The following is a 16,412-nucleotide window of genomic DNA, read 5'->3' on the forward strand; positions in this document are numbered from 1 at the left end:
AGTCGGTTTCGCACATACAGCAGGGTAAATCGATCCCATATTGTTGCTTTATGTTAATTACACTTGTGTGACTCTGCGCTCTGCATTGATGCCACAAAAATGATGAGTCATCAGTGTGCTTAAAGCTCCATTGAAGGGTCATTATTGTGCTGTACATGGATAGCTCCAGGGACGGGAATGCTCAACGCTGTGTGATCGCACGTATGGACTGAATCATAATCTCAACGTCGAGTAGGAAAGATGACACAATGGGCCGACTTGGCGTTATGGTCCCAATTCATGAGTAGCAAAAACATTCATCTATGAGAGATGAGATTCACAGCTTGGATTTGCGTATGAGGTTGCATGCTTACAGCAAATCTCTGGCGCAAATCAAACGGCGCGAGTGTCTCTATTTGTACATAATTTACGGGGCGGGATTGTGGAGCGAGTGCCTTTTGGATTTCTGAGGAAGCTAATAATGGGACAGAGGCGGAAGACGGATCGATAGTCGAGAAACATTAGCTGCCCCGGAGGGGATGGAGTGCAGGGTTATAAAAGCAGGCGCACGGTTGGGAATAGGGTGGGGGTTAAATGAAGGGACTAAGAAATGCGTTGAGTGCTTCTAAATGATTCCACAAAGTAGATTTGGGTGGGAAAACAGAGTTGATAGTAACAGAAAGCGGCAACTTCCGGGACCTTGTTAGTACAGTAAGTAGGCACAGGACACTATCAGATTCACTAACCAAGGGCAAAAATATTATAATGTATAATGTGATATGTTTGGGTGAATTATTTATTTTCAACAATTGAAACCGCTTTGTAAGTACATTACACAATAATAAACTGTGGCATTTTTCTAAACAAATATGACGTTAACAAGTCACTCTTGCTACAACGTACTAGAACACATGGCAATTGTTTTTTTATTTAAGACCGCACAAAATAAATTAAGCCTGCAAAGCTGCACAGGTTGAACATGAGTTCAAAGAGAGTCAGGTTTGCAAATTGATATTCAAACAACTTACCTTTAAATACAAGCCTAAGGTGTGAATTATTTTGTGATGAAATGAAATTTGATGAGATAACGGATCAGACTTGATGTTGGCTGATACTAATAGTCAAGTGACAAAACTCTCACTCAGGCGCAAAATAAAAATAATGATCAGGCATCCCTACTCGAGTAAATCTTTTGGAGACAGCCAAGAATACGGCTTTTGCCAATTTGGAAGGGGGGGAGAACGCTGAAATTTGGCTCGATTGTCGGTATGTGTGAAAATCGGTAGTAGAGCTCCGGGCTAGCAACAACATCAATAGCAAGTTTTTCTGGAGGAAGTGAAAATCAAAGATGAAGTTGAATGTAGCCACCTGCACTACACGAGCCAGACTTGGTCTGGACTGAAGACAATCAGTAATTCTGACACTCCATTAGTAATCCTTACACAGGTTCCAGATTGGGGGGGAGCTCAATGCAACAATGTTGCGCAGATAAGATTGCGGTATGTAAACACCAGGTACTCACAGCTGCTGCTCCACGACTTGAGCAGAGATTTGATGCTGATCTCGAAGAAGACCGAATCCTGCAGGCTCAGCATGGCGGCGCCGACTCAAAAGTTTGGCATGGTCCAGCAAGGCACAATTTTCGCACGGTTCCGCTCAATTTGACCGCTCCTCTCGGAAGCCATTCGTTATATAAACACAACTTGCGCTACCCTCCGCAGGTAGCGGCCAAAAGTGGCATCCTGAGACGAGAGGTACTAGACCCCGGTGGAGAGGTGTCACCAGGTTGTTAGCTCCAAGTTTTGGGGCTAGTGAAGCAATCCACTTGAGTGCCAATCCACCGACTCCTTCATGTAAGGCATGGAATTATAATCCAGAAAGTGTCTTAAATTTATCGTCTTGAAAAAAGGAGGTGAAGAGCAACAAAAATAAAATAGCGCAAAGGTAAAATATGTATTAACAACGCACTGCGATATTTCCTCTCCGCAGCTCTTCCTGTGTGTGAATGTGCCAGTACTAGCCTGCTAGTACAGCAGCCCCCCCCTCTCTCAGCTCCCCCTCGAAGCGCTCTCCCTCCCCATTCGCTCGCAGGCGGCCTCCTCCCCTTCCCGAGCATCGTTCTTTCACACAGACCAAAAGAGAGAGAGGGGGAGTGTGTGTGTGTGTGTGTGTGAGAGAGAGAGAGAGAGACAGAGACAGCGAGAGAGAGCAACAGAGAGAGCTTGTTTCGACAGCGAACAGAAGGAGGCGGGAGACTAGAGAGACAGAAAGAGAAAGAGAGGGTGGGCTCCGTGGTGATGATGTCATCAACATGCTGCCGGTGTCAGAGCAGCTACTGTGCGGAACACTGCGTTTACCCCCCTCCCGGCTGCTGGCCTATGAAAAGCCACTTCCTGTCAAACACCACGGCAATAACTGATGCGTCATCGTTGACTGTTGTGGGAGGGGAAGGAACAACGGGAGGGTCGCGCAATCACAACACAACCAGCAGGGCTACGCCTTTGGAAAATAAATATATATGACAATATGACGCTGCTATTCCAAAACAATCTAATAGGAGACATATTATGCATTTTTTTGGTCACAGTTTCCAGGTGTCTAAATATAACAAGGATGGGGAATTACAGAATGTTTTGAGGGGGCGGTCCTTTCTCGTGCAAGTGAGCCACTGTTCACGCCTTCATTGACTGTCAGCTTTTGTTTCCATGATAACGAGCCCCGAATCTAAATAAAGTGTGAAATGCGGAGCTCGTCGGAAAGCACATGGTTCATCACTAACGTTTGCTGTTGAAGTAGTAATATTTAGATTCAATATTTGTATGAAATACATTTATAAAACAATCAAATAAAAACTGTAGTAACTGAGCACCCCATCTTGTACGTCGTCAGACCGTACTGATTCGAAGCTACTCACACTAGTTCCTTGTGTGTTCCTCGTACCCTTGAAATGTCACATCTATCAACAATAAAATTGACGACCTTCTGTAGTAGGCGGGATCCGTACAGGCAGACAAATCACCCCTTGTCTCGTTTCAGGTTTCAAAAGCTATGATATTTAATCCGGGGCAGCCCAAAACACTGCCACTCTTCTTAGCTTTTGACTGACATGACAAATCTTCGCCCAGAATCAGAATCAGAAGGTCATGTACTTGTCCAGCATCTGAGGTAGCCTTGACAGAGACGGACGGATGCCATCCGGTGAAATACGTCTTTTATCCACCACACAAAACTTTTGCAAATTTTCTGTCTGAATTTCGAAGACCACATTCACAGCTGATCAACCAGAGAGAAAGTGAACAAAGAACTTCGAGGGTGCTAGTCTGAACCCTCCCTCATAACACAACCTTACGCACGACATCAATGTTTCAGGCGCTTTTCACATCGAGAGTTAAACACACACGCTGCACAAAGCCAATGCACGCTGACGACGCTCGCAGGGCTAAGTGGTCGTTTCCTTTTCCTTGTAATTTGACAGCAGGAATCAATAACAGCTTCTTAGTAAGTCTAGTCAGACTAGTATCGGGAGAAAGGAAACGTGATTATATACAATGGCATTTGAATGTGAGTCAGCTCAGTTTGGTTGACAGTCAAACAAAACAATTAAAAACAAGAATGAGACATTGCGTACGTCACTTAAGGCTAATGCTAACATGAGCAATGATTGCCGTCTAAGCGGCTGTGTTAAAACCTTTTAACTAGATATTTGACCACAAAAGATGCAGCAACACAAAGTAGACAGACGATTATTTTCTTTATCCTCTGCAAAGAACAACTGTCGGAATCCAACCTAATTGCTAAGCAAGATACAACAAGTATTACTTGGCCTTCATACTGGCCCCAGGTGGCAAAGACACCAGAATTAGCAGCCCAGTATGTATTGAACTGAATGAGAATGTGACAAATACAAATTAATTCTTCAATTGTATTAAATTATTTCATTTGTGCGAGTGTGTTTATGAAGTACAATATTATAGAGCGCTATTTTACTTGTTAAAAAAAAACTGCAAAAGTTATGGTGGGTTTTGAGTGGGGGATGTCTAAAACGGATGAAAATAGTTTCCATTCCTTTTAATGCGGAAAGATGATTTGAGGTACAATTGTTTTGAGTTACAAAGGTAGTCATGGACAAAGTTAAACTCAAATCTCAAGGTACCACAGTCAAATGTAAGATGTTGACCAAAGGTTTCCATACCGTGACTCAACGGCAAAACCTGGAATCAACACGATTTTTATATCACTATTGAGTTGATTAAACTGATATTCTAATCTCGTGCCGATGTCATCTTTAAGACACTCTGAGCAGATGCGCGTGACATCAAGTCATTTCGCAGTTCACAGTGGACTATGTTTGTTCAAATATCCAAGGAAATGAGAGCAAGGGAAGGACCGCGACAGACAAAAGTTCTTTGTCCCCTCTTGTTTGGTTGATTTCTCATCTCTCACTCGCTCCCTTGTGTCACATGCTCTCCACTACACAAGTTATGCAAAAATCAGGCAGAGCTGAGCGCCAACAATTGACACAAGCAGTCACTTTGTGGAACCACCCCCATGCCTTTTAATGGACGAATGTGAGATTCTCGACCGCAAATGACATAATGCGTTCAACTCACTCGATGTGGCCATTTGTGGCAAATAGCGACGAATCATATTTCGGATTCAACAGCGAGTTCCAACGGCCGTTTGGCTTCCATTTAAACACGCCGATAATAATGACACAAAGCGTTCTCCGCAGGAAAGAAAACAAGCATTTCCACAAAATAGACAATTATCCGTTTGAGGGGGAGCGTTCAAATAGGACATAGGTCACATTGATGGTGGAAAAAGTTCCAAAATGATTTCTCTTTGTCTCACTTTTTTTTTTTTATCACATACTACTAGCATTTGATTCATTTAAAAGGTTTCAGACTGGCGTCCAAACTATTCCAAATTCATTCATTGCGTTCTACGCTGGAGGCGTAACAATACACATGACATGCGGTACTTATAAGCACTCCAGGAGTGAAAGTCTAATCTCGTTCCTGAGTGTCAGTTTACGAGCTGCACAGTTATGAAGCTACTCGAAGGGGGTGTGGATGGAGGATCAAGGCATATTTCACCATGCGTTCCTTTTTGGAAGGCAGCCATTTTCTCGAAACAAAGCGATTTGGAAAAGCCTAGCCTAGCATAGCATACCAGCGATGTCGTCGCTGTTGGAGTCCCGCTGAGTGACGGCTGGCTTGATTTATTCGCCTGATTAATTTTCGGGGCCCACATTCCGTTCAAGCCCCCCCCTACACTGCTTCGGATTTGAAGAATGCAGGTTAGGGGGGGGTAGAACATGAATGGAGGAAAATTGCAGTGAAGAAGTTGAACTTGCGCCACACTTTAGAAAGGATTTTCAATCATGTCATATTCATGACAGTAAGTAAATGTCCTCGCATATGAGCAATCATATTTTTTTTACTTATTATGAATTTTTACTGTATTATCCATTATTTTCTCTTTTATTTCTTTCACATGTAAAACAGTTCGCAGGTGTCAGAGAGAGATGAGAGCTAGCTAGCCAGAGAAATGCCAAGTTAGATCGAGTTCTACATAGATTGACCTTTGCCCTGTTTAGCAAACCTCACTCAAATTTGTCAGTTTTGAGTGGGCAGGCCTGTCTAATGCAAATCAGCCGCTCTACCGCCCTCTACTGCGAGGGTGTGCCAATGCGAGAGTCGCCATCATTACCATGACGATTTGGGCCGGAGCTAACTGCAAAGCAGAAGTAAGCCCACTTATGGACAATAAAAGCATGACCATTTTTATATATTTTTTCTTGTGGAGTGTCAATTCATGTGCAGATCTCAGCATGTGGCGCATGCAGCAGCGACAGCAGACACATTGGCGACAATTGCTCCAAACATCCCAGAATAATTTTTAATCCAGAAATTTTCTTCAACTTCCACAAAAATAGATCTTCAAGCTTGAAGTCGTTTCTGGTTATCGTCCAATTAAAAAAGCTGAGTAATGCCCTCTTGCAGCATACCAGTATTGTGACACTGCAAACTCCCGAGCGAATACTTCCCTCGTCGAGCAAAATAAGGACGACCTCATGTGTGTTTGTGAGCGAACCAGAAACACAGGACATTGCATTATAAGCGGTGTTATCAGCAAAGCGGGCAGACTTCGGGAGGAACTGTTTAGTGTAAACCCAGCTCGCTTGTTTGAGGAATGCAGAGGAGGAACCAATAACATCGTCTCTCTCTGGGAACATTCAAGCTCCGAGGTGCTGACTTCCGGGGAAGCAGCGGCAGGAGGAGGTGGGGGGGGGGCTGCTTGATCAAATAATCTCATATGAATACATCACTGAGGCTTGCGGTTCTGTTTCAAAAGTGGGCACAGTGATTGCGATTGGCAGTCGGCCATACTTACCGCAAGCCTGATAAGCCGGGATACACTCATACACATTTGTAGCATTATCGTAGAAGATTTGTTACAACGTGGTGTTTGATGGACTGGCGGCTTACAATTCACATTTTTAACTATTCATCATTTGCTGCTGAAAAAGTCACATTTTTTTGTGCAGTTTCTGAAACACTAAGAGGCCACACGATGCCTCCGAAGTCCTTCCTAAATAGGAATTGGCGTCAATGAAGTAAAGTGACGCATCTCGATTGAGAGACAATCTTGAGCCTTCATCAAAATTTGGGAGACAAATCACTCAGTACACCCCAAGAAAAGGGATATTTGAACAGAAAGCTTTTTTTTTTTTTTTTTAATTCTCCAATTAGGCTTCATTATCACTCGAACACACCCCACACCACAAAATCGACCCTTTTGCAGACGTTGATTACGATGGAGGGACAAAGTTCATATTTGGCTAGATTATTGTTATGAGTGAACCCTGGTTGAAGCTGATGATGTTCCTCCCTGAAGCCCACAGAGGCTGGGGTTTGCATTTCCTGTCTGAAGGGCAGCACTAGCGTTTGGGAATTGATCGGAGCCGCAATTTGATCCTCGCACTCTGCTCCAGCGGTGCCGAAGCAACAGAGAGCGCGCAATTTAGAACCAGACGAGTCAACAACAAACACGGGATTTCTACCAAATGTTCAAAGAGCAAAAATATGCGGAAGCAGTGAAGACTCTCCATAATTTCAGCTCACAACCCGGGCTAAACTTTGTTCATCCCTGACACAAAAAGATTAGAACAGTCAAGCATGCACATGCACTCTTCTGTTGCATTTTTTTCGTATATAAATTACAATATTGTAAAATGAATTTGAAATCATAGTTTGTGGCATAGATTTTCCTCTCAATGTCACAGCTTGTCAATTTGCCACTAAATTCTCACACCACACTTCAATGCACCACAGTGCGGATTCTTTAGCTATTCGTCATTTAACATCGAGGCTGCGCGACAACACAATGCAGTCACTGTTCAGAGTGGAATCATGGAAAAGTACAAACAAATCTGCCATCACAAACACAAATCCTGGTGCCATACCTATTAATTAAATGCCCTAATCACGTTGTGGCCTCCTTTTAAAACAACACAAAAAAGGAATTGTACATCTAGCGACAAAATAATGTGTGCGACAGTGAGACAAATGACAGCAGGAAAGTCGCGCCACCTTGAAAGCCAACTCAGGCTAAGCCAGTTCTGCAGAAGGGAGTGTCGCTTAGATCACAACAAGGAAAATTATCCTTTGGTATGAACACAACACACAACCAACAGCTTGTCTTCAATTTAACAAAACATCACTTTTTCTTTTCTTAAATATAACTCACCCTCGCGCTCCCGACCACGATGAGCATGCTGTAAGAAGGAGGTTTTTCGAAATCGGTGGATGTTTCCTGGTAGGGAAAAAAACAAAAACAAAATATAAGATTTAAAATCAACTATTATCTGAGAGGTGTCTGAACATGCATGATGTAAAAATTAGCACAGACACTATAAAAAAAAGTAAATAAAATTGAGAATTTCACCTCCTGGCATTTGGATTAGCGCAACTGCAAACACTAAAATAATGTTCACAGAATAGTTATATTCTGGGCACAGAACTCCAGAAGTGAAAGGAAAATGGTCAATCATAATGTTTGTGAACTTGTTTTATTTACGGTATTATGAGTGTATATCGACAATTGAGTTGATTAAAGCAGAAAAAAAGGACTCTCATACATCAAGGGTCAATTTTAACCAATATAAAATGTATATTAAATAAGTTCCTATAACAGTGGGATTCCGACTAAAACATTATTTTTAGAAAATATTATTCTACTAATTACCGCACTGATTAATTGGATAAGAAAAATACATATTTTATTTTACAAAAAAAAAAATGCACGTCTGGTGCAGGTATCATTGTTGTCTACTTGAGGACATCAACCTCACGTTCCACACTTTAATATCTGTGAATTTCAGGGTGTGTGGCTTTGAAAGATGCGGTCAGTAAAACATTTGTTTGATGAAGCCACTGAATTAAATTGTTTGTCTGTGTTTGACCTATCGGGCCTGACAGCAACCGCAGCAAGGTCCCGATTGTAATTGTAGATTTTTTTTTCTCCGATATGAACTGCATTGAGGGCATAAATATACACAAAATTCAACAAATTCTGTGCACACATAGGGCCTGGGGAAATATAAATATATTTCCGACTATGTTACGAATATATTACGACTACTTTGTCGTAAGTCACGATGGCACTGCACCTCAAATTGTTTGTGATCACTCCAAATGTATGTATAAAAAAAGGTGTCATCCCTAATAGATGGGCTTGGTCACTATACGCAGAGGATGTTCGTAAAGTAGACTTTTCTAACCGACGTTGACAGGACCAGTTCTGTCAGACATAACTGTGGCTAGATTTGGCAGGTTGAAGTCAAGTATGTCATCACGAGGCCGAACCAGCAGCAGATATCTGGGCTGCCACTTCCTCTTCCGCGTGTCCGTCTTATGAGCAAATGAAGACGCAATACAAACAGTCTCACACTGTTGACCTTTTTTAGCTGATCAATAGCAACAGATGCATGGTTGCATCCTAGCCTTCAAATTGTGTTTAGAGTTCGATAAGTTGGAAAGATTTCCGTGGAAATGCAAAATGAGGCTGGGACAAAACGCTGCTATGTTGAAATACTACATGATTATCGATTATAGCAGTCAGTGTTGCAAAGTCATCAAGTACAAATACTTTGCCACAATAATTAAGGAGATTATTCAGGTTTCTGTACTTAGAGGATTTCTTTTACCTTTAACTCCCTAAATACTACGTTAACTTTTTTGAAAACACACTGCATGGTGTATTTTTTCAGTCATTATCATTATCTAATTTAGAATTTTTTTTATTTTACATTCTTACAAGTACAAGCACTTTGCAGGTTCATAAAAGAAGAATCTGCACCTTCACTTCAGCACAGAGTGTGAATACTTTTGTCACCTTTGTGATTGTTATTGCGTACTTGGTTTTAACAAATCACTTCACACACCGCACACGACAGGATAATCACTCAGAAGAATCTTTCACACACATCTGACAACCAGGTCATTGCCGTCTTGGAAAACGCTTATATTTCTCCCGATTGGCATTATGCGTTTACCCTGTTCAAGAAACCAACATGCCTGAGGAAAAAAAAAAACTGGACAGGGACAGAGGGACGACGTGGTATCATTTGCTGTGCAGTAGCAGGCACACACATAGCGGGAACACCCCCGCAGACTCATGCTAACCTGTTACCCAAGGCTTCAGGAACTTTGCTGAAACCACGGCGGAAAATTAATACTGTTGGACATTTTGGTGTTCAAATATATAACTTGCTTTTGTTTTGTGTCACTTTGACACAATAAACTTCAACTGGGTGCGACAAACGGGTTCTGTATGTCATATATTTGAAGCGATCGTGTTTGGGTCTGAAACATATCTCACACGCTTAATGGGATTCACTGGATCAAACTCTGCTGTGGCACTGCTCCGGTATAAAAATAAAACCGCATGACCAAGCAGCAGAACAGGAAAGGTTACAAAGAAGAAGAAGAAAAAAAAAAAGCAGTCCAGTTACTTTCCGAAGCCGAAATCGGCACAACCTACGGCATTGAATGGAGTCCGCCATACCTTTGAAGTGAGTTTTCCTATTTCGGAGCGGCCCGGCGGAGGGGACAACCGGGTCACCGTCGACCGTGGTGTCTTCCTCCACAATAGTATCCCCCATGACCACCAGGCCCATCCGCCTCATACGGATGAGCTGCGGGCCGGCTTCCTGCGGCGAGGAGGCGGCGGCGTGCTGCGGAGGAGGCCCCTGAGCATTGGACACCTGAGCCCCACCTGGCACCAGACTCTTCAGAAAGTCCATGTTCAACTTGGCGCTCATCCGCTCGGGCGTACCATCCAGCAATTTGTGCCATGCCATCGTCACCCCATCCTATGATACGACAGCGCCAACGGGAGCGTCCGTGCTCACCAAGATGAAGGCCATGTGTGAGCCATGGAAGCGACCACGCCAGTTAAGGCAGGCAAGATGCCGCACTCCCTCAAAAGTTGCCTGTCTGGACTAACGAGTCGCTGACATACTTGAACAAAGCGAAGCAACTCCCCGTACTGCGATGTTACCTGTTGCGAGGCAAGGAGTCACAGCACTTGTTGCGGGCCGGTGATGTCACGGCAAGTGGGCACTATCTAGGGTGGGACTCGGCCGTGTTCCACGGGAGATAATGCGGGAGGACGAGGCAGGCCACGCCCCGACGGGCGCGCATTGCTTGCCCAGTCAAAAAAAAAAAAAAAAACACACCAATGCAAAGTGCGAGACTGACAGGCAGCGTGAGAAGTAGGAAGGCATCAGAAGGCGAGCTAAACTCGTCCGCCTGCGGGAACTGATAGCCCTTATCACTGAACTCAAACGCTCGTCCGCTTCCATACAGTCTCTTAATAAAAACAAAGCTTGTACAGTGAGTCCACGTTTATCGAGTGGGTCACGCTCCAAACTGACGTGCGATATAGAGACAATTAAAAATTGTAAAAAATAAATACATAAATAAATTAAACGTTTTTAAATGTTCATACGGTCACACCTTGACTTGAACTTAGAGGAATTCACCGCCAAGCGCTTCAGAAAATGTAAAAAAATAAAGTAGAAAATGAAGCAAGTGGGAAAAACAAGGCCTCTATATGTCGACCACGTTTAAACTAAATTAAGCATAATATTTCATGGGTTCACTCAGACTAGATATCATTTGATGATAAATAGTTGAAACAAAACCCAAGACAGTCATCCTACTCCACTCTTTTGTGATTTAATGCAGAATATACTTGAGGTGATGTAACCACTTCAGTATACATGCCAAGGGGATTAAAGGGTACACCAAAAAAACTAAAATAAAAAACTAAAAAGCAGACTGATCGACAAGGTTTCTTTGTCTGTCATCTAAAAATATTACTTTTTATTTCACTACCATATAACTGCAAAACATGTTCAAAAACTGCATGCTTTGCACAAATAAATAAATGAATAAATAAATAATTTCAGAACTCTGCCCTCTTGAGGCAACATCGTTGAAAGTGCGTCACAAAGTGGAGTGCTGAAAATGTATTCATTCAGAATATAGTCACCAAAGGCGTTTACTGCGGCTGAGGCATTCATTAATCACTTCATTTGTACAAATACATTTGTGTAACAATATTTCTGCCAGTGGTGATTTTTTTTTCTTCTTTTTAAATATTTAGCACTGCAAACAGAAGCACATCCTCTTAAAATGCCACAAGTGTCTATTGAGGTGTGGTGTTTATTTTTGGACGATGCGCAACGGCGATCGATTGGTACAGGGCATCCATATCGTCTTTCAAGCAGAGATACCGGAAATTTGTCATATCAGAACCTTAACGGAAGTTATGTTTATCAGCTATTGTTACGCAATCTCTCATAAAACGTCACTGTAAACTTGACATTGGTGTACACAGCAATAATGACGGCGACACAAGAAGAAGATATATAATTATAATAAAGAAATATAATAAATATATAAAAATATTAAAAAATATATATGTATATAAATAAAGAGAAAAGATCATTCTAGTCAAATTCTCACCTCTTATTTTGTTTTCGATGGGTGGTGTCATATTTAGGGTGCGGTGTTCATTTAGTAAAGCTTCATTACAGGATTGGGTAAGTGGGGCCTTTCCCAGCTGACTTTGGGCGAGAGACGGGGTACGCCCTGCTCTGGTCACCAGACTACTGCAGGGTGCATATAGGCAAACATTCACGCCTGTGGACCATTTGGAATCTTCAATGAACCTCACATGCATGTTTTTAAAATGTGGGAGGAAGCTGATTCCAGATGGAACAACCCTACGCCAGCATGGGTAGAGGATGCAAACTCCAAACTGGAATGAGGAGGCAAGATTCAAAACCCCAAACCACAGAACCCTGCTTGCCTTACATACAGGGTGAAACTATGCTGCAGTGTCGGCAAGGCGGAAAGGATGCATTTTTAAGAGACGGTGCCAAAAAAATACAGATTTAAAAAATCCATCAGACATCCGAGAAGGAACGCTGCCAGGTTGGTCTTCTGACGTGATGGTGAAGAGAGGCTGAGGCAGCAGATCCTGCTAAGATTCACTAAATGAGCCTTGAACTTGGCGTTCGGGAGAGAGCGCTGACTGGTGACAAGTCGGCTCGCAACAGGGTGCAACATTTCTGGAAGGTTTCTGGTAAATTTTCATGGCCTTAAGATAAGAGTTTGATGGGTTCTCTGGATATGGTAATCATTTAACGCAAACGTTATCTCAAATCATCTTGCCCATTGAAAAGAATGGAAATGCCATTAATCTGTCCCAGAAAAAAACCAACAACAACAAAATAAATTTTTCATTTAAATAAAAAAACAAAAAAATAGCAAGCATCCCATAATGACCTATGGCATCAAACAGAATGTTTGCTTCAATTAATTGGACATTGTGCTGCTCTACCTGGTATGTGCGCCTTGGCCTCTTGGAGGGAATATAAAGCAAACGGATAGACATGGAGATGGTTAACGGCCTCTCCGTAAACCAGGGCAGTCAGCCTTGGCATATGATAAAGAATATATGCCTGTCCGTTTTGCTCCACCACTTGTGTTGAACTATCCGTTCCTAACAGGATTATAACAACAAATATGCAAATCTGCACATGCTGAACATCGAGTATGCTCAGACCACTGAATGCTTATAAACTACACTTAAATTTTCTCTTAAGAGCATTCATTTTGGTAAATTCCCTGTTTTTTCACATTTAATCCCACAAATTCAAGAAAAATGTCCACATTTGAAAACTGATGTCATATTGCAACCCTAAGTGACAAGCACATCGCCATCCCTGGGTGCAATGATGGCAGCTGTCCACGGGTCTGCTCTTGTGGCTGCTGGACAGCGAGAACAATGGCGTCGCACAGGAGGCCAAGATCCCAATCAGCCCAGGAATGTGAAAGAGGAAGCCCCGGGAACAATGTGGAGCGCTCCCCATGTCGTTCTGGGTCCCCCGCCCGCTCGCCTGCCTGCCTTGTGCTGCTTTCAAACGCAGGAGAAAACAGGAAAACTTGTGGGCTGGGACCCAGAGACCCAAGTCTGTTCTGTCAGTGTGGGAGGTGGCTGATACTGTACAGTCATGATGATCACTAGGATAGTGCACTTATTTGACCTGCCTCACGGCCACAGCCAGGCTTGAAAACAGTTATACTGCCCCCTGATGGCAAAATAATTATATATAAATTTGTTGGTGCGCTAAAGCAGCAGTCCCCAACCACAAAGCCACAAACAAGGACCTCTGTTGCCTATTTGCTACTGGTCCACACGCAGAGACTGAACCATAAACATTTTATTCATCAGGATCTGAAACAAGTTTTATTTTAAAAATCAGGTGCATCCAACGATTTCTCGCTTCACTAGCCCGCGGACTATATATGGTCTATGGCAATCCATATTCAATGTATATCAAAAGTCTACACACCCCAGCTTAAATAATAAATACTTTTTGTGATATTAAATTAAATTGTGATGTAAATTATTAAATTGTAATAATTCACATTAAATGGGAGTCAGCACAAACCCGCCACCAATGTAAGGGGACTATGATCGACCCCGAATAAACTTCAGCTGTTCTAGCAGGCCGTTTTAAAATCCATTTCCTTTGACATAAATTATAAAAAATTAAATTTGGAGGACTAAAGTAATCTCTCCAATACTCAGAAAATAATTTTAGGAATAGGAACAAAATTAAGGCCAAAAATTGAACTGAAAAAAAAAAATTGGCAAAAATCTGACAAAAAATGATTGAAAAGACTTTAAAAAAAAAAATATTTTTTAATTTAAAAAAAGATGACAAAATGACAAAGGCCTGGCAAAAAAAAAAAAAAAAAAACATCAGCCCCTCTGACCCTCACCTCACAAGGAAGCCAATGCCAGTCTTTGCTTTTGCGGTCACAAACGAAAAACGCTTGCAGCCATTTTGTGTTGTCTGTTTGGACTTTTCTGATCTGTGTGGCAGCCTTATAAGCAGGGGGGGGGGGGCTCGCCATCATTTTTTTTCCCCTAGCGAGCAAGAACAAGCAAGGCTATGTTCAAGTTCTAGACGAGCAGACAAAGAAGTCCGGCTGGTTTGGTCACAAGCCAGAATGACAGTCGTGAGGCCACCCGGGGGACAGGGGGGGGGACTCGCTTAGCCAAAGAATGTGACCTGACCGGACAAGACCCTTCATCAAGCGGTTTTCTACTCCGACCAAAAAGTAGTTTTGGAAACTTTTTACACTATAACTTTGTGCAAAATGTAATTTCTTGTAAGCTTTCTGGAAGTTTTTACCATTACAAGACACGGCTGTGCTTAAAATGTTACAGTATATGCGTTGTAGTTGTGTTAGGCCTGTGTCGAAATATTTTTTACATCAAGACGCTTACTGCGAAACGGGAGTCAATGATGCGTGCCGTGATTAATTGAGGCACGGCGTCTGATGGAGCCGCTATTAGAGGGACGACGGCAAGTGCGTGACTATGTAACGCATCATTCTTCTGTCCAAAGTTTGTGCGACACAATGAAATGTTTCACAAGTTCAGATGGATAGAAAACAAAAAGGCAGGGAAGAAAAGCCAACTTGGCACTTTTCACAATCGGGCCAAACAAACAAAGAGATTAATACGGCCAGTTTGCTCAGTTCCCACACTACTTTGCTCGCAGTCGCTACAAAAACCTCAACCACAACACACGCAAAACGACGTGCGTTAAACAACAACGGACGCTGTGGCTTCTCCAAAAATCTTCTGCTTTAGTCCTTCAATTTGCACTTAAACTGTTCTCCTCTCTCTCTCGCTCTCCAGCGAATGACTGGCAACCAGGCCGTTCGTTGTCTTGGCAATGGGACAGTTCTGTTGTGCTCTGCGCAACTCTGGGCTGCGACCGGATTAAAACCTTCTCCCGAAGCAGCGGAATAATCTGAAGATTACCCTCCGACATCAAGCCGTTACATAACTGATCCCCGGCGTGCCAATGTGTACTTTCCTCCCAGTTTAGCATCAGGGAGTCTGAGTTAAAAAAACTAAAAAAAAATTGTCATTAAATTTAGTGCGCCGAACGCACCTGAGGTTGTACTTAGGGGGGGTGTCGTTAGTTTAAAACAGAGTTCCGTTACTTGGATCGCAAGTTTGTACAAGCAAGTCAGAACACATTGCATTGTAGTTTAGCACCAACCTCTTCCCTATTTGACATTTCTTTTGTCATTGTTAGTCAGTTTTACTCATATTTATGTAAATTTTGTGTGATATTTTTTGGGGGAGTTGCCAGCATTTTTTTTTTATTTATTTGAGAGCTTTTTCTAAGTTTCCATCACATTTTTTTATTTTCCCGTTTGTTTTTTGGCCATATTTGTCAGTAATTTTTTCCATCGTCGTTCACTTGAAACCGTCCTTAACTCATTTACTGCCATTGACGCCTAAAGACGTCAAAGTAAATTAGTTAATTCAAAAACGGCATAGCCATGTCAATTTCCCATTCGCATCTTTAAGTCAATGTGTCATTATAAGGCAGCGGCTGACAAACAGAAACCAAGACGCAACATTAACCAGTATCAGGCCGCAAAGGCCACGTCACTGAGTCACCCGCCATCCAGACAGTGAAGCTGTTGTGGTGTGCGAAATTTCACCCCCCCGTGCTGAGAACGCGGGCAGCGGCATAAAGATATTGAGTTCAAACAACCAAACTAGCAGCCGAGAAGTAATGCCGCAGTGATGCGCCACATCCCGGCATAAAGGCGTAATGTGCTGCTTTCTCACGCCGCCACACCTGTTAGTAACGCAGGATCACACTTCCTGCTGCGACGTGGTGACTTCAAGTTCAAGCCAACAAAAAAAAGTGAGTCACACCGTTCAGTGAGTTTCCCGTGATGTCACTTCATATACTTAAAGTCCTCCACTCTTCAACCAGATGAATGACTTTGAACGGCGTTATGCGGCCCACAGAG

At 42.6% G+C, this 16,412-nt stretch overlaps 1 protein-coding gene across 8 annotated transcripts in view; it reads right to left on the bottom strand.

The window, feature by feature from the left end:
* fryl (furry homolog, like) overlaps positions 1-16,412 on the bottom strand; it is a 72,948-nt gene that overhangs the window by 51,852 nt on the left and 4,684 nt on the right. For 6 of the 8 annotated variants that reach the window (XR_015846401.1, XM_088314195.1, XM_088314191.1 and 3 more), the window contains exons 1-2: positions 10,051-10,534; positions 7,732-7,797 (exon numbers count right to left, since the gene is read on the bottom strand). Coding sequence is in view for 6 of the 8 variants with exons in the window: in XM_088314195.1 (XP_088170321.1) it covers positions 7,732-7,797; positions 10,051-10,345 (361 nt within the window). In the remaining 2 variants the exon portion in view is untranslated. Of the gene's footprint in view, positions 1-1,501; positions 2,008-7,731; positions 7,798-10,050; positions 10,535-16,412 lie in introns of those variants that run through there. The other 2 variants (XM_088314194.1, XM_088314192.1) reach the window with 2 other exon arrangements.

The sequence above is a fragment of the Idiotropiscis lumnitzeri genome, chromosome 13, assembly GCF_059441095.1.
Source record: "Idiotropiscis lumnitzeri isolate Australia: NSW breed Sydney's pygmy pipehorse chromosome 13, RoL_Ilum_1.0, whole genome shotgun sequence".
Classification (NCBI taxonomy): Eukaryota; Metazoa; Chordata; class Actinopteri; order Syngnathiformes; family Syngnathidae; genus Idiotropiscis; species Idiotropiscis lumnitzeri.